General features: G+C 35.6%; 2 protein-coding genes across 3 annotated transcripts; one reads left to right on the top strand and one right to left on the bottom strand.

Moving 5' to 3' along the window:
• Nucleotides 1–85: 85 nt before the first annotated feature.
• LOC117984202 (uncharacterized) lies at nucleotides 86–12249 on the top strand. 2 transcript variants are annotated; one of them, XM_034970817.2, is made up of 7 exons: nucleotides 86–383; nucleotides 5573–5794; nucleotides 6258–6383; nucleotides 8404–8536; nucleotides 9223–9410; nucleotides 10592–10654; nucleotides 12123–12249. In XM_034970817.2, exons 1-7 carry the CDS (start codon nucleotides 347–349, stop codon nucleotides 12206–12208), a joined length of 855 nt encoding a protein of 284 aa, XP_034826708.1. In that variant the 5' UTR covers nucleotides 86–346; the 3' UTR covers nucleotides 12209–12249. The 2 variants fall into 2 exon arrangements, with proteins under 2 accessions (XP_034826708.1, XP_034826709.1); XM_034970818.2 differs by lacking the exon at nucleotides 10592–10654.
• Nucleotides 12250–12338: 89 nt separating this feature from the next.
• Nucleotides 12339–18557, bottom strand: LOC117984604 (fibroblast growth factor receptor substrate 2). Its single transcript, XM_034971225.2, has 3 exons — nucleotides 18431–18557; nucleotides 18076–18341; nucleotides 12339–17673 (listed from the first exon to the last, which is right to left on the bottom strand). Exons 2-3 carry the CDS (start codon nucleotides 18293–18295, stop codon nucleotides 16355–16357), a joined length of 1539 nt encoding a protein of 512 aa, XP_034827116.1. The 5' UTR covers nucleotides 18296–18341; nucleotides 18431–18557; the 3' UTR covers nucleotides 12339–16354.

Below are 18557 nucleotides of genomic sequence, written 5' to 3'. Positions count from 1 at the left end.
GTTATTTTATTTTTGTCGATTCCATCTCAAGGTTTGCCCCACATTAGAATCTTGTACAGTAGTGAAGCGGCCCCCTACGCTGCTACAACGTTTCGCTATTAAGAAATATATAAGCGGTCGCGAATTACTAAATCACGGCTCGACCACGTTATAACTTAACCATTATTATATTAGCACTTATAAGTGTGTTTTGTTTTTTATTACTTTTGTGTGTACTTAACAGTTAGATTTATGGAAAAATTGAGTTCCAAAAGGTGTTTGAAATAAGCAAGCGAAATTTTCTCGTAACTGATAATCAATTAGTGCGGCGGGGCGGGCGGCAGTCGCGCGCGCGCCGCTCCCAGCGATGTGGCCCATTGTTCTGCTCATCTTCTTCGCCGCAGGTGAGGGATTTATAATACATATTATTCCAATTATCTTTTTAACATATTGTTTTTTTATTTATTCTATCAGCAAATACATTTTGTAATTTCTATTATTTGTTGTCATGGCGGCAATAGAATACACTAAAAATTTCAACTGTATTACGGTTCATCACACACGATATTCATACAGCCCGCTAACAGACAAACAGACGGACGGACAGCGCAGTGTTAGTAACAGGGTCTCGTCGGAACCCTAAAAACTTCATCTGCAGTTTCGCGGTATAGTACAGACCTATAGTACGCGACAGGTCGAGATGGCAATTGGGGAGGGAACGCCCCGCACACCCGCACAGCAACTGCGCTAACCCGGTGCGGGCGAGTGCGAGTGACGTGCGGGAGTGCGGGGCATCCCAGATTGCCATCTCGACCTGTCGCGTACTATACCTACAAAATTTATAGGTTTCAGTTGTAAGTAGCGTCGTTACTGAATAAATTTAATTATTCAATGAATATGTAAAATTAAATCGAAATATATCGGCGAGGAAAACACCACATCATGTCACGCATTGTGATTCAAAAAGTAATTTTCAAGTATAATATGCTTAAGGTAAAATTCGTAGTTATTTTTTGTAATCGGTTTGTGCTATTACCTGTTTCTTGTATTTTAAGTCGTATCTTTGTCGTTCTGGTATCAGTCGGCGGGCTACAAGCAGATGAGCTATGTTTTATTCGTTATGGAGAACGATGGAGTCGATGCTCTAACGTCCATCAGATATCAAGCACATCAGCTCATTTTCACTATTTCATCATTTCACTGTTGGGGCGACCAGAAGTGAGTTGGGTTAAGATGCTTTGCAAGACGAACTTTGTATTTTTCGTTGCCTCTTGTTTTTACTTGTTTATTTCCGCTCAAATATTTGGCATTTCAAAAATATATCTTTGAAATTTTTGGACCAATCATACCATACGCATAGGTATTCGGTTTAATATTGGAATGTGGAAAAATAACTACACTTGACCGACAAACCTTTATGTTGCAATTTCCACGTACCTGCATCAAATTAATGATTTTGGAGTTGTTCCAAATAAATAAAGAAAACGCGACGCCGCGCGCCGCCGTTTTGTTTGTGTCGATGATGTGAGATGGTAACAACAACTGGGTTTGACTTTTGAGAAACAAATAGAAAATCTAAGGGAGAATACAGCGCATAAAATCCGCCATTTTGCTTTTTTGAAAATCTTAGCTTCGTAGTTTGCTCTATTCGCGCTCAGACAAAATCTAATGACGTATCTATCATTTATGAAAATCGGGTAAACCGTTCAGTAGTTGCAAGCGGACATACATACATACATTCAGGTCAAACATATAACCCTCCTTTGGGCTTCGCTGCATGATTTGCTGACGAATATGTTGACGAATATTGAATCAACTACCTACCTACTCACTTTGTCGTTACGCTAGTTTTAAATCAAATGTTGATTACATTAGGAAGTGCTCGAAGATAGGTTGAACAAAGATTATAAAGAAAGAAGGAGAAAAGTTCCAAGGAAGTTTTCTTTTCTTTGCCATGTTATCTATCTAAATGAAACTTGAAGATTTACTTATAAGTACCTGTTTATATTTAAACGGAATTATTACAATTCAAATTAACGATTTTAAGCTTATTTCGTGGTTTAACGATGTATTTTTACTTAGATATCGGGTACGTACCACAATTAATTTGATGTTTTTCTTTATCGATATTTCAACCCGATTACACGGGTCGTGGTCACGACGGGGTCATCGACAAATAAAAACATCAAATTATTCCTGGTATGTACCCGTTACTTACATTAAAATACAATTCAAATTGGTTCGTATTTTAATCCAAATTAATATAAACTATGATTCACTGGTGTAAACACTTGTACTAATCAGGAATTTGTTTCGGTGAATGCCTAATTGAAATCGCTCAAGGAAGACTAAATAATTTTCAAATTTTTCAGTCTTTATTTGATGATTTCATATTATTCAGGCCTGAAAACTATCTGTTAACATTTTTAAATTATAATTTTTTATGTACTTTTGAGTTTATTTAATAGAATCTCTAATTTCATTCTTATAAAGAAATCGTGCGAATTTTCAAATTATTTATTAGTTATAAATAGATGCATGGCTGGTATTGCAGAGTAAAATTTATATGCAATCGTCTCTAGTGTTTGTCTGTAACACATTCCTGTTTCGATCCATCAAAGTTCGAATATTGACGAAAGCGTGAATGAAGCGGTTATTGCATCGATTCGATGGGTTATTGGTATGAAAGGATAATTATTATTATCTGCATGTTGTATCTTTTTTAGGGTTACGTACCCAAAGAGTGCTAACGTAACCGAAGAACGAAGCCTTTCACCAGACCACATCATAGAAAATTTTGAAATTATAAAATTCTAAATTTTCTCTACCGGGAATCGAACCCGGGACCTCCCACTAATCAGTCCACAGCGCTCACCACCGCGCCAGGGAGGTCGTCAAATCTACTCAAGACTCATGATAATTACAAAAAATATCCCAATATAGACGACAAGTGTAAAGAATTAAATAAAGTTCAGCACATTTTTAAGGAAAACAGAAACATGGAATAAAGCAGCTTGTTTTCAGTATTTTAAGGGCGCATTGCATCGGAAGAAGAAATTGTGTGCATCTTTAAATAGTTATGAAAGGATATAGAAGGAACGTTGTCATTGAGCCGATAGTGAATGAATGAAGCGCTCTTACACTGGATTAGATAATAATACTAGATGTCTATTTATCGGATAATTCGAATAAACGACTCGCGCGAGCCACGCTGAGGTCGGCTCGGACCGCGGAGGTATTTTTAACATTCCCCGGACCAACTCAAGGTTGCCTGAGATAGTCGCTTATTCATCGGATATGACCTAATTTTCTATTAAACTTATATATAGCGCACTTTTAGCAGAGGTTCCCATTGATGTTTTGATATTGCGGTGATAAAATGTTTACAGCTTCCGGGGAGCGTTTTTAGCTATATTTACAAAATGTTTATCTTAACATCACTCATTGCAAGTTCAATGTCCAACAATCCAAAAAACTTATCTCTAAAATAGCTACACGAAATTAGCTGTTTCAAACTCAAATTATTTATTCAGAATAGGTAACATATTACGCTTACTGATGGTCAAAATTGTTAATTTGTAAGACGTTAATATAGTGGTGATTAGTAATTACGTACCTACTGAAAACTATAACGTAGGTTCTTATATTGTGGCCGCCTACACGCTTCTTCTACACTGTGTGGTTTTACGGATAACGGATTATCTTCACAAATTCAAGAATTTAGATAATTCAGTGATTTTAATTTTAGCTTCCGAAAAACTTTTGCAATTCGATAAAAACCCCAAAGGCCTGCTTTGAATTAAAATCCCTGTATAGTGTTTCAGAATGATTCAGACCTTAATTATTAACCAACTAGCTTACGCGACTTCGTGCGCGTGGACTACACAAATTTCGAACTCCTATTTCACCCCCTTAGGGGTTGAATTTTCAAAAATCCTTTCTTAACGGATGCCTACGTTATAATAGTTATCTGCATGCCAAATTTCAGCCCGATCCGTCCAGTAGTTTGAGCTGTGCGTTGATAGATCAGTCAGTCAGTTACCTTTTCCTTTTATATATTATTTAGATTCATCTTTTCTTTGAAAAATAATAATTTACCTTTTTGATTCTTTTTTCATTAAAACAAATGTAGGTTCATACTTAGGTACCTACGTGTTCTGTGTTCAGAATTCGAAGTTCCAGCATATGAGCAGTCTTCTTTGCATGATATAGTAATTGCCCTTGTAGGTGGACAACGTTGTAAATCAAATAGATGAATAGGATATTATAAAGTAGGTACTCGTACAATATTTCACATCACATGGACATGACCAGTTTAAAAATGATTGACTTCACAAGAGCTAGATCTAAAGATACCTATACAAATTATTTCAAGTACTTGTCAATACCAACATCTTTCTGTGCGCCAAATTCCTCATTATTGAGGGTCTTGAGCCCTTTCCATTAATCACAAAGTTTTCGTACGATAGGTATAGTCCGAACAAAATGACTTTTCACGCGCCATTTTAACTCTATGGGGCAACTGTCATGTCAAAAGGTAGGGTTCACGGTTCACCTTTAAAATACGGACTAAAATCGTACTTTCGACATGACAATTGACACAATTTCATAATTTGTCTGGTGGGAGGGTTCGGCCGTGGTAACTGCCATACCCCTTCCAGGTTAGCCCGCTTCCATCTTAGACTGCATCATCACTTACCACCAGGTGAGATTGCAGGCAAGGGATTATATCTGAATTAAAATAAAATTAAAATTAAAGAATAAAGTTAAAATAGTGCGTGACAAGTCATTTTGTACGCATTATAATATTGAGGTGGATTCCCAGATCCTTCGCACATCGCCTGTGAAGTGTGAACTAGCAAGCAGTAGGTACTATTCAATTTGAACGACTTTACAGGACAAAAGAAAAAACTTATTTCCTTGCGCTAAATAGTGATTGTTTACGTACGCCTGCCAGTGTTGGCGAAGCTTCGTGTACGAGCTTTTTAATTTTTCTGTTCCAAGCCATTTCCAAGCTAGATGCTGTCTTGAACTGTCCACTACGGAGTACGAAATAGTATTTAAGATAGGACATATTGCCAGTTCATAGTCAATATGCCAACTTAAGACTATGATAGTTTTTAAAAATGAAAACCATTAGGTAAACACTAAAGTTTGTACTTATAAGTAAGTTAACACAGTCATCATCATCACTACCCATATTATAAACTAGCTTATCCCGTGACTTCGTCCGCGTGGCAAACCCGTTTCACCCCCTTAGGGGTTGAATTTTTAAAAATTCCTTAGCGGATGTCTCATAATAGCTATAGCATGCCAAATTTCAGCCCAATCCTTTTGAGGTTGCGTTGCGTTGATAGATCAGTCAGTCAGTCAGCTTTTATACCTATATAATATAAGATGTGTGAAAGTGTGTTTGTTTGTTTTGGTTAATTGGTTTGTTGGTTTGTCTTACTATCACGTCGCAATGGGGCAACAGAACAAAACAGATTTTTAAAAACTTAAGTCCACGCGGACAAAGTGGCAGGCATCTGCTAGTAATTCATATTTCATAATGTTAGTACTTAAATGTAACAGATATTTTACGATTTTTCAGGCAGTCAGCAAATATCGATAACAGAATTTTCAGTACCTGACGCAGTAGAGTCTGGAGGAGACGTTCTTTTACAATGCGGATATGAATTGAATCCCAATGAAACCGGGCAAGGTTTGACTGTGAAATGGTGGTTCGCGCCAGTCAACGGGTCCGATGATAAACCTATCCAACTGTACCAAAGGATAGTAGGCCAGCCGCCTGAGAAAACAAAAATAGATATTGGTGAGTAGGTATTCAGTAGTCAAACTGATCTGTTTCCATAAAACTGTTATAAATACTTCTGTCTATTCTTGCATGTGCCTTGCCGAACCAATGGTAAATTAAAACTACCTGACTATTCATAAGCACTTTCAATAAAAACTTTCAAAAAACATTCTATTCATGAAATTTACGCATTATTTCATCATGATCAACCCATTTCCGGCTCACTACTGAGCACGTATCACCTCTCGGGATGAGAAAGGTTTAGGCCGTAATCCGCCACGCCGGCCTAGTGGCAACTTCACACCTTAGAGAACATTATGGGGAATTCTCAGGCATGCTGGTTTCCTCACAATATTTTCCTTGACCGTATGATACTCTTCAATGATTATAATGCTGTAATAGTTGTAATTAACATAATAAGTATGTGCCTATTTTCAAACCTAGCCATTATTTTCATAATTATGACAGAAACATGTTTCAGAATTAAAGGGAGATGATGCTATCTTACTACAGAATGTCACTCCGGAAAGTTCAGGCACATACGAGTGTGAAGTTTCAGCCTTTTTCGAGGGCGAAAAACGACGACACGACACTCTTATAGTTTTCAGTAAGTATGAAAATGTTAAATCAGTTAACCCGCTATTAGGTACTCTTTTCGCGGATCCGTACCCGAAGGGTGCCAACAGCAACTATTACTAAGCCTCCGCTGTCCGCCCGTCTGTCTGTCAGCGGCCCGTATTTCATGAACCGTAATAGGTAGAGAGTTGAAATTTTCACAGAAATTGCCGCTATAACAACAAATAATAAAAATGTCAAAATGGCCGTTCTGAAAAGAAAGTCTTATTTATTGTAAGATGGTACGGAAATCTTCGTAAGAATATGACTCTCAGTTGACCGCTTATATTTTTTAAACTAGCTTAGTCCCGCGCGTGGACTACACAATTTTCCTATTTACCCCCTTAGGGGTTGTATTTTTAAAAATCCTTTCTTAGCTTTTCTTCTTAGATGTCTACGTTAAAATAGCTATCTGTGTGCCACATTTTAGCCCGATCCGTCCTGTAGTTTGAGCTGTGCGTTGATAGATCAGTCAATCAGTCAGCTTTTCTTTTTATATACCTATTTCGGAGATTAATTTCGATTAAATTACACGTGGTCATTATTGATATCCACCATGTCGTTTTCTTCTCAATCAGTACGCACATCCGATGGCATACCCTCTCTCGAAAGGAATATCGATTGAACGACTGACTGATACGACGTTAGCCACAAACCGTAGATAGAGTAATAAAGGTAGATGCAGGAACGTTTGCTTTCTTATTCGCACTAAAAAGAGCACAGATGAAGTTACTAATGTGATAAACAGAGACGCAGCTAACCTATGTTTTGTCCCTTATCGTGTAACTGGTTTTTTTCAAGAATACATACAAGAAGTTGCAAAACAAACTTTGAGAATTCGTGGCGTAATTGTATTTCTCATGAGTTATTTACTTGTTTTCACATAAAAAACGTTTAATACAAATATTGTTGATCGGTTAATACAAATATTGACTACTAAACAATGGTAATAATTGTCGTGTTATTCATCGTTACGTCGTGCTATCGCTATCTCATACGCGGTTACACAGTACTTACATCTACCTATTATTCTATCTATGCCACAAACACTTCCCTCTAGACTTGTACCACAGACCACCCACTACTTACACTGTCTGTGACGTTCACTAAGGCTTGTACCACAGACCAGTGTTTACTCTGTGTTGCTATTCAAATAAATTCTAATGAAAAAAAGATTCCGACGAATTGAGAACCTCCTCCTTTTTTTTGAAGTCGGTTAAAAAGACGTCGCATGTGCATTATTTTCGCCGACATACCTATACAGTGCGACAAGGCTATCTTGGAGCGTGGCGAAAATCGGTACTAACGTTGCCGTCAAGTGTCCATTTTGTTCTTGTTTGAATATTCTTTAGGGCCGGTTGTTTCAACAAACTTTGACGGACACGTAACCTTTTAATATGGCGCTAACGAACGTAAGTAAAGAAAAAGCGTTGATTCAGCATCTATTAGCGCTAACGTTCGTTAAAAAGTTACGTTTACGTTAACCGGTGCTGGCGCCATTGGTGATCGTCAAATCAGTTCGTAACTTCATACTTCTTACAAACGGAATATTTTATTTACAAATTATAATGGAATCAATTTAATTCAAAGCTTTTAATGATAGTTGTTTTGAAGATTTGGTAAGAAAGAAAAAGTGTTTAAAATGCGAAGAAGCAATATTAATAACTATGTATATAATTTAATATACTTAAAATGAAATAAGAAAAGGATACGGAGAAGCAAGTTTATTTTAAGGGTTAGTTTCGCAACCAAAATAACAATGACGAACAGTTTTTTGTACAATGAAGCAACGCACTTAAATTAACAGATGTTATAGTTCGCCTACGTCCGTTAAATTTTAACGAACGGATCTTACGAAGACCAATGGTTTGAAACAACCGGCCCTAAGCCTTTGTTCCATCTTTGTTCTACAACAGCGTCCCCCTGTAAATGTCATTCAAGTGCTAAGAGAGCCTTGTCACTCTGTATATATATATATATATGTAAGTAATAATTTCAATGTTTGTTTCCAGCAAAGGGCGAAATGGTTCTGAACATCACTGAGGTGGAAGACGGTCCTGACGAAGACGATGAAAAGGACATACTGGTGACCTGTCTGGCGATGGATGTGGCGCCGCCTCCAGATCTCGTGATTACTGTCGATAAGTACGACCACTTTCATAAGTCGCATCGACAAAAGACGCTTGCGCAGAAAAACACAACCTATGACAATACCAAATATACACCAATGAAATACAGACCTTATGCCTTGACGTTAAGATTTAAAACGCAAGAACAACAGAGACTCGTGCTTATCTCGCTCATAATTCGCGCATACAAAACATACCCAAAGGCAACAACCAATAGTGGACGGAATATTGGTTGGCGCTATGATTACGCCATTAAAAAATTATTCTTCTGCGCGGGTACATCGGCATAACTTATAAAAGTGCAAGTGCTGTAGCTTTTTGTTTCCTTAAAGATATATATTAATTCTCTTAGTAGATACCTAGTCACACAGTCTAGCATGAATTATTATTGAATTACACTCCCACTGTACTCATAACCACTTTTAGGGTTCCGTACTCAAAGGGTGCTAACGGGATCCTATTACATACTATGACTCCGCTGTCCGTCCGTCCGTCCGTCTGTCAGTGGGATTTATCTCGTGAGCCATAAGAGGTAGAGGCCTGAAATTTTCACAGAATGTTTACAACGACAAATACTAAACATTACAAACTTACCGCCATGAAAATTAAAAAAAATTGAAGTGTTATTTCTTGTACGATGGTACAGAACCCTTCGCGTGCGAGTCCGACTTGCCCTTGACCGGGTTTTGTATAATATTACAGCGAGGAGTTAATCAGCAACGTTACAATATTACGTGAAGGAAACAACACATTCGACGTGAACACCACAGTGGAGCTAAGCCGAGAGCAGGCGGTCGGCGCCGACATTGGCTGCGAACTCTACTTCCGAAACGCCAATGTCACACACGAGCAGTACAAAATATCAAAGACTTACAACGCGGGTCCCACAGGTATGTACATTTCGTGTCACTAAAGCAGAAAACAGTGGTTTTTAAATATAAATAATAATCTGAGGGTGCGGTAGGCAGGGTGCTAATAAATTCAATTTTTATACCAGTTAAAGGAGCATTACATGACTTTGAAAAAAAAAAAATCTGTGCATAATTTTAGCTTTCTAGGTCCAAAGGTTTAGGCTTGGCGTTGATGAGTCAGTCAGTGAGTCAAGACTTTTCTTTGGATATATTTAAATTTCTTTCTTCCAGTTCTGTGTAGAATTTTAATTTTAAGATTGTCGCTTTAAATGCTAAAAATAACAGCATTTTGTTGATAATGATAATTAGTAGCACGCTAGCAAGCTGTAATGTGCCACTGTCCACTGCTCGAGCTGAGTCTTGTTTTTGGTACTTTTATGAAAAAGCTTTTTTTAAGTATTGCCGTAAAGACTGAGAAGTGTTCATCTCTCTAAACCTGGGTTTGACTCGTTTATTTTTTACCATAGTTTTTCAGTCAGTGTTGCATGTAGGTTAATGAACTAAAAAGCTAAAGGTGAGATTCAGCAGACTGCTTGCGACGTTTTCTAACGATACTTCAAAATATTATTCTTTTGGAATTATTCCAATCAAACAGAGTAAGCTAGTGTACTTACGTCGTAATAGCACGCTCTGGCAAGGTCGTCTGACCCTGATATTATTAAACTCAAAACTAACAGTGAACGTGGATTTTACGAAAGACCCTGTAGTAATCACTAAGAAATAAATTATAGGAACATCCCTATGCCCTGGCAATATGATATCTCTCTGTATACATCAGCTAATAATAACAAGTGGGATACCTGCGCCGCACTGCCTAGCTTGAAGAACAAAAAATAAAAATAACATCATCAAAAACAAGACTCATTCAAAAGCATGTTAACGAAATGCGCTACGCAGCAGAAAGTAATGTACATCGGTCTTTATATTGACATTGCAGCTTTGTAGAGCGTTGTCTCTGTCACTCATACCCATATGACGTTTTGTCGGTCTCAACGACAGAAACAATTCTCTACAAATCTGCTATCTCCTTCTAAAGGTCGATGTACATTACTTCCTGTCGCGTACTGAACTTAGTAGTCACTCTTCACGCTCTTATTGCAACAGCTATTTGGTAAATTTTTGCTCGTGTTGTCTGTACTAACGTGCGGTTGTCGACGCAGAGCTGACCACGACGGAGGTCTTCGAAGACGCAACCACTACCGAAGCCTCCACCCCCGGCAATAGTAAGTCTATGACCCCTTGTAGCCACATACAATATTATGTTTTAAAGTATCATATGCCTATTTATTTATTCCCAATGTTAATCTACCCGACTGGAACCTACAATGACTTACTACTCAATATAGTTAGTGATCGCATATGAGACGCACCGTAAGAGCAGCATGCAACGCATTTTTGAACACTTAAAATGCGTTTAACATTAATAGCAAGTGTGCCTGTGTGGGCGCATCAAAGTTGATAACGTCAGCAGCGGTCAACGCAAACGGGGACGGGGAGTGCAGTAAAATAACAGCTACAGTGTGATGAACACATCAACTCTGATTTGGCTGACACTCTTTTCACTTTGTTGCAGCATAAATACCATAAATTCCATAGATAAATAATTGTACGCGTAACGAACGACCAATTTAACCAATCATTTAATATCTAAAATAGATCAGCCAATCACAAATAAATTTAGCCAATTGAGACTACAGCAATTTCATAATAATAGCATGTTGCTGTTGACATTTCAGTATTGAAATCAGACAAACTCTTGTTTCTCTTAGTCTTTTTAAATCAATCAATATTGCACAAAAGCTATATAGACCCGGGGGTCTTTTTATTGTTATTACTACCAAAAACATTCCTATCAATTTTTGGAATTATCGAAAACCATTACTGGTGTAATAATGTTAATTTAATTATAGAGTATCTTTTTCTATTTATGTAGCCATAGTTAACATACTTACCTACTTACTAATTTTAACTGTAAACATCTATGTACTAATTTAATAATTAGCGTAGGTATTTTAATATAATAAGCTTTAACTATACACTTTTTTGTTAACTAAGAAAATTCGCAATACTTAGGTATCTATAGTCTGCGACAGGTTGAGATGGCAATCGGGGTATAAGGTGGTACGCCCCGCACATCACCCGTGATCACCTGCACCAGGTTAGCGCGGGGGCTTTGTAAGTGTGCGGGGCGTTGCCTCCCCGATTGCAATCTTGACCTGTCGCGTACTATACTTATTTATGTAAATATCATTTCAAAATCTGAACCCTAAGTCAAAAACTAAGGAGCTTAAAAATAATTAAAAATCCTTTTTAAAATGTGCTTATAAAGCAATTTGTGATACGCTACTTGATCTAGTCAGTACCCTTATTATAAATGCGAAAGTGAGTTTGTTTGTTTATCCTTCAATCACGTCGCAACGATGCAACGGATTGACGGGATTTTTGTATGGGTATAGATAAAGACGGAGAGTGACATAGGCTACTTTTTACCCCGGAAAATCAGAGTTACCACGGGATTTTTTAAAAACCTAATTTCACGCGGACAGCTAGTAAACTATAAACTCACTTTAATTGATTTTGGAGGGCACGATCCTGCCACGAGATTTAAAATATTTGTGAACAAATCTTATAGGTACCTACTTATAATTTATTAGCAGCAGTTGCTTTGAATCATATTTTTGTCTGTTTCAGGAGTCATCGGGAACGGGTCGAGTTTCCTTCTAGTCATCTCAGTATTTTTTATTAATGTTTTCGCTATTAAAAACTACTCTATGTGATACTAATGTAACTTTAATATTTATTAAACTTTTAAATTTCTCTTGGGTATTTTATTATTTAAAATATTTCGTTATTCAAAATTGCTGAGAAAATAAATACATAAAAGAGAGATAAATAAAACGATTCAAAAGTGGGTATTACATAAAATACCTTATGTAATGTAATTTTAATGTCACCGTCATGAATCTTTAAAACACTTTTTAGCACAAACATATTTTCTACTATCTCGCTGAAACAAACGAAACAATTATCTACTTTTGGAAGACATAATAACTTAATAAAATATTATAATTTGTTGGTTTACTTTACGAACAATACTATAGATAAATAACATTTAACTATATTAGTACCTATAGAAGAGCTAGGTATTTCAAACATATAAATCGTATTCTATGAAGCTGTCAAAATTAGTATGAAACGGAAACGGGCATCCAAGTTGTAAACAAAAACCTGACAAAAAGAATTGCATGTGCAATGAGGAAGTTTCAGGGCAACGTTCGATAAAATTTTCATAAATGGCGCTTAATTACTAACACCACTCAAAACGAAAATAATACCCCTAAAGATAGAATAGACCTAAAGCATATATATATATATATATGATCTTATGCTTTAGGTCAAGTCAATCCTTACGTTTCTTCCCCGATGCAAAATTAATTAATTACTTCTTTTATAGTTCACAGATTTTGCGCGGAAGAAACATAAGGAAAACTGCAGTGCACGCTAGATGTTACTCTTCATCTATGTCATTGATTGACACGACCTAAACATTAAAGCATAGATCATATAGATATAGGTATTATTTTTTGTTTTTCGTGGTGTTAGTATTTAAGCGCCATCTATGAAAATTTTATCGAACGTTGGCCAGAAACTTCCTCATTCTTTTTTTTAGGTTGCGTACGGACGCAGCTGTCCGCTAAAAATTATGTTCATTAATAATAATAATGTCATTCGCATTTTCAGTACTTACCTACAGAATCTTACGCCTACGAAATAATAATATTATTATCAAATATTATGTACAACTGTGAACTGTCTTTGTAAATTCAATTAGTACAAAAAATATTTACTAAGATGGTTAAAACACCAGACATGCTTTACAATTTTTCAAATAAAATATGACACTTTTAATACACTTATATCTCTTCGCCTAGAAGCTTATAGAGCGTACTTTGATTTTACTAAAACCCCAGCCAGACTTTTGTAAACAACCCCTCCAATGATAGTATACAACAGTGTAAACACTTGTTTGCAAGTTGCAACAGTCTGGTGGGGATTTGAGTTCTATGAAATAGCCAAGTTGCAAAACTCAATGAAATTTTGTAAATAAATATCTGTTCAACAAATATTCAAATGAGAGCCAAAATACATTTTCACGTAAAGCGCTGGGGAGTGCGCCAGGGTTACTTTTTCAGTTAAAAGTAAAGTGAGCATTGCAATGTCAAAGTATGCTCTTTAGATCTCAGCCTTGTTTATTCACACACTATTATGTTGTTCTTATTTCCGATTTTACAAAATATTGGCAATAACAAAATATATAATCCTACAGGATATTGGCAACGCCTTAGGTGTTTCAAATTTCAACACAAAACCCCTTTATTATTTAAAGAGCTAATAGCTAGATATTTAAACCTGTATTTTCTTTGGCATTTGAAGGTTTCTCAACAGCATGCCTCTGAAACACATAGCCGCTGTTTTTTCGGTCAGAAAGAAATTACTATTACGGCAGATTTTTGATATAGGCAATGGGCAATAAAAAGTCATGAATTATGATGAATGTGTTTGGCATACTTATTTGAATTAAGGTGTACCTATCTTATAATTATTAATGGCATAATTCACAAGGAACAACTCACTCTGTACATCGAAAGTATAAGTGTTTTGCTGGCAGGCACTGGCCCTAAATGAACAAACAAATACCTAATATGCCACTAGAAAACCAAGAGTAGGGTAGGGGTGGCAACAATGAACCACAAAAAGTTTGAGCAGTTATTACCCACTTCAATAGTGATGTATAATGCGCAAATTGCACAAAACGCTAGAAATTTAATGAAGTTTAAACCCACATAGGCTTTTGTATAATATTTTATATCACTTTTTTTTTAAGATTTTTTCAAAATAGGAAAATGGTTCACTGCATATACCCCATGGTACACAATGAACGAAATTGCACAGTGTAACATCGATGCATAGCATGGCTAGCTATAGTGATTCACTTGATTCATTGTTGCCACCCCCACCTTACCGTTCTAAGTTGCGAAAATATTACCTACTCAACTCAATTATAATACAAACAATAATAAGAATACACATGTATACATGTGACTCATAGCAGCTGGCAGATATTTTAGATGAGTCCCTATTATGGCAAATAGGGACAAATTAGGAACTTCATTATACATCGAAATATAATTTATATTTCAATGGATCAGGATTTACATAAACTGCTTCAGAAAAGATATGAGTATAGTACGATTTAAACGTAAATGCGCCCCTGAAGTTTGCGCACGACGATGCGCACCACACACATTTTGGGTGTCCGGGGATGCGGGGAGGGTAACTGCGCACGTCTCGCAACTTCACGCAGACGCATTTAAGTTTGAATCGTACTGTACCTACTTACTCAATATTAAACTATCCTACATACATAACATTCATTTAGCTACTTGTCATACCTACTGATAAAACTTAATTATTACTTAACAAAATAATGTGGCTAATTCCGTTGTACACAATCTCTAAACTAAACTAAAATGACACGTCTAAATCTATTGCTATCCCTTTCATAATGTTGCTTGCAGAAAATGATAGCACTAGATTTAGACCTGTTAATTAAGTTTAGTTTAGAGATTGTACAAGTGAATCAGCCCGTATGTACAAATAGAGTAGTATAGCAGAATTAGCCATGTTATGTACCTCAATCAATATAATATAAAACATTTGAACAAATCTTCAGGGGTTACCCAGTTCTAATAAATTAATAAATAAGTTTTAAAAAGAAATATCGAAATAATATACTTACTTATTAGTAAAAATAGCTGCCTGATGCTAATTCTGTTGTACACAATCAAAACTGACGGGTCTGAATATCGTGCTATCTTTGTCACAAACCGCGCGGGATCACATTACATAGAGCTGTAATTTTAGTAAGACATGTACTAACAGAAATAAGACCATTACATATACATACAAGAAATGTGATTATGGTAAAGTAGGTATTAAAAATGTTCAAGCATGTACTACAAATATTAATTCTACTTGTATCTAATATGATTTCTTCTCTGTTTTCATAAAAAGATATTATATGTATTACATTTCTAATATATACCATATTTATTATGTTCATTTTAATATGGGCTATCACATAACAATAATAAGCACCTAGAAAGCAACTGCCAACAGCAATTATATTAATATTTGGATTTCCTTTTTTACCCATTTACTAATACCCTAAAACCTTTGGATGGAATGATATAATTAAATATAAATAGATCAAATATATTATTTCGTTGTTGTCTATTATATTTTTAAATATTATATATATATATATATATATATATATATATATATATATATATATATATATAGAATTTTGTGGACTTAGTACAAAAACTTAGGGTGTGGTTTAGGTTTATCCCTTACAATGCACATGTTTAACATTACTGTTCTACACAGTTATTTACAAACATTTATTTTATTAATCATCTTTAATTTTGTTGGCTACAATAACCCAACAAAATCAGTTTGATAGTATCAATTAATTACTTTCATCTACATTAATGCACTACTTATTGTTGTACAGTACCTAACTTTTTAATAACTTTGGTTTGATGAACATTTCACTTTGGCTTTGAACATCTGTTCATTGATTTGGCATATTTTAAAATTATTTCTTATATTAAATTTTTTTGAAAATACAATTACAATTCATAAGTTACAAAATATCCTTAAAAACTTAACTTTTGTTCTTTTTGAAAGTCAAGAATACTCAATTTACTTTTTCCCAAACAGGCTTTTATCTTTTTATGCAACTTCTATTTGTGAAAACTTGTAATTAGCTATACTTTTCTTATATACTAATCAGTAGCAAATTTTCTTGTAAATAGTTGAAGTTTTCCTCTCTATTAAAAAACATGGTAGAGATCTCAGTTGTTACTTCTTCCTTTCTCCCCAGTGCTGGGACTACCACATATAATACTACAGGAGTTGTGCCTGTTTTTCCGGGAACCATCCATATTACTGACATCTGCTCCTGCAGCTACTGAGGTTAATGCAACAGTTTTATCAAAATCAATAGTTGTGTAACCAATACTAGCACTTGGTGCAGGATTGGATGAGTTGAGAGCTGTGGATTTGTCTATGCTGCTCTGGGACACTACTCTACCACGAGCCTGTGATGAATGCGATGTAGTACTTTCATTTTTGGAGCTATTGTATGATTGACTTTCTGGTGATGCCACATCTCTAACTGTTTTTATATTGTCCTTATTGGAATCTATATCGAGAATTGCATAGTTAATGTCTTCAACTGGAGACATAGATGTGAAAGTATCTGATTCTGAAAACTTCTGATTGTGTTCAGAGCTGTTAAAAATTTGTTTACTGTTCTGAACACTGTCAGTTATATCACCGAGCATCAAATTGGCGTAAGTATTTAGTTCAGTCTTTGTTCCAACTGTCAGGTTGCAGTACTCAACTTGTTTGGGTGTAAGCGGTGTAGTTGGCATAGCATCATTAATTCTATTTCCATCAAATATGTTATCATTAGGGGCTATATTGACATATAACCTGGAAGGCTCCTGTTGCTCTATACTCAATTGTGCATAGTGCTCACTAGAATTACTCATCGTAGGAGACAGAAGGCTATTAGTCTGTGCATTCTCTACATATCTATTTTCAAGAAAATGTGTTTCATCCTCAATGTCTCTTATAGTATTTAATACAGTTTCCTGCCTCAGTGTGTTTCTAAGCATAGCTAAATCTCTATTGAAGTCATTGGAATACACATGTCTGTTATCAGCTGCCATTTCTGCTTGGTTATTGTTATGTTCACGTTTAAAATCTCTGACTTGGTAAACATTAGTCACATGGTTACTGCTGGCTTGCGGCCTTGGATATAAAGGCATAACTTCTAAAATGTCTGCACTGGAAGGTGAACGAGGTGACTGAGTCAGGGTTGGCAATGTTGGTGGGACTCCTGTATTTCCAACAACATTTGGGAGATTGTTGTTAAAGTTTTGACCTATGTTAACTGGTTGGCCGTTATCTATGGAGGAGCGATGGACGACACTGGCCTGTAATGTTTGTCGACCTTGTGGCGAGGGAGTGAGTCTAGATACTGGGTATGGCACAGAATCATGCACGACATTCCTTAATTGTATTTGTTGTTGAAGTGCTTGGAACAATGTTGATGCTCTTCGACATCTAAATGCATAAATTCCTTCTCCTGTTTCACATCTTCTACCTATAAAGAAATTAAATTATCTATATCATAAATAAACAAAGTAATAATGGTTTTTAAAAGTTCTACTATTCCATCCTGAATTAAATCAGGAGTGAGAGAGAAGATAAAACATATGAGAGTAAAAGAGATTACAGTGTTCTAGTTGTAAGTCTTTTGTAGATATGTAGGTATGTACCATATTATCAACTTCTTTCTTACACATATTATAATCATTAATTATTATTAATGTTAATTAATATGTTAATGTACCTAACTTTGCAATGCCCTAACGGGGCTTCATGTAACCATGAAAGCAAATGAATAAATAAATCATAAATCATAAATGTATAAAGTATTACCAATTTAACTAAAGTAGATACAATATTAAAAGTTAATAAAATAAGAAGTAAACTGTAATTTTACCTGACTCAAAACTAAATATCTCTGCTTCAAATCCGTATCGCCGCAGGGAATGAAGAGGCCACACAGTCGACTCTCTGCCTTCTCTGTACAAAATGATATCTGATTCTGTTATTTCTAGTTGTCCTGTACACAAATCTGCACCATTTTCGTCGATGTTAACAACACGAAAAACATTGGGATGTAAGTCAGAAGCTTCTTTTTTACTTTGAAAACAGCCCATTGCGAAGGTTTAGAAGAAGTAAACCTATGAAAAATTGATCTGAAATCTAGAATTCATGATTATGAGTATCTTCGAAGTCAAAATTATCTAAATTGACCAATGTGGAAAAAAACCGAGAAAGTTGAATATACACACATTATTAGTAATTCTCATTGCACTATTATCACTGTTTCTTTTTTAAACATTATCGTTACACGTAACTATTTATTAAAATAATATAGGTATTTAAAAGTTGTAAACAAAAATATGGGAGAAATACAAT

This window comes from Maniola hyperantus, chromosome 8 (genome assembly GCF_902806685.2).
Source record: "Maniola hyperantus chromosome 8, iAphHyp1.2, whole genome shotgun sequence".
Lineage (NCBI taxonomy): Eukaryota > Metazoa > Arthropoda > Insecta > Lepidoptera > Nymphalidae > Maniola > Maniola hyperantus.
Note: the sequence above shows the minus strand (reverse complement) of the source record. Positions and strands in the feature narration are given on the sequence as shown.

Bases quoted from the DNA above. Each gene is read 5' to 3' on its own strand.
- LOC117984202 (XM_034970817.2), top strand. From the start codon at position 347: ATGTGGCCCATTGTTCTGCTCATCTTCTTCGCCGCAG. The intron at 384-5,572 runs GTGAGGGATTTA...ACGATTTTTCAG, and splicing joins GCTCATCTTCTTCGCCGCAG to GCAGTCAGCAAATATCGATA. The intron at 8,537-9,222 runs GTACGACCACTT...ATAATATTACAG, and splicing joins CTCGTGATTACTGTCGATAA to CGAGGAGTTAATCAGCAACG.
- LOC117984604 (XM_034971225.2), bottom strand. From the start codon at position 18,295: ATGGGCTGTTTTCAAAGTAAAAAAGAAGCTTCTGACTTACATCCCAAT. The intron at 17,674-18,075 runs GTAAAATTACAG...ATTTCTTTATAG, and splicing joins GATATTTAGTTTTGAGTCAG to GTAGAAGATGTGAAACAGGA.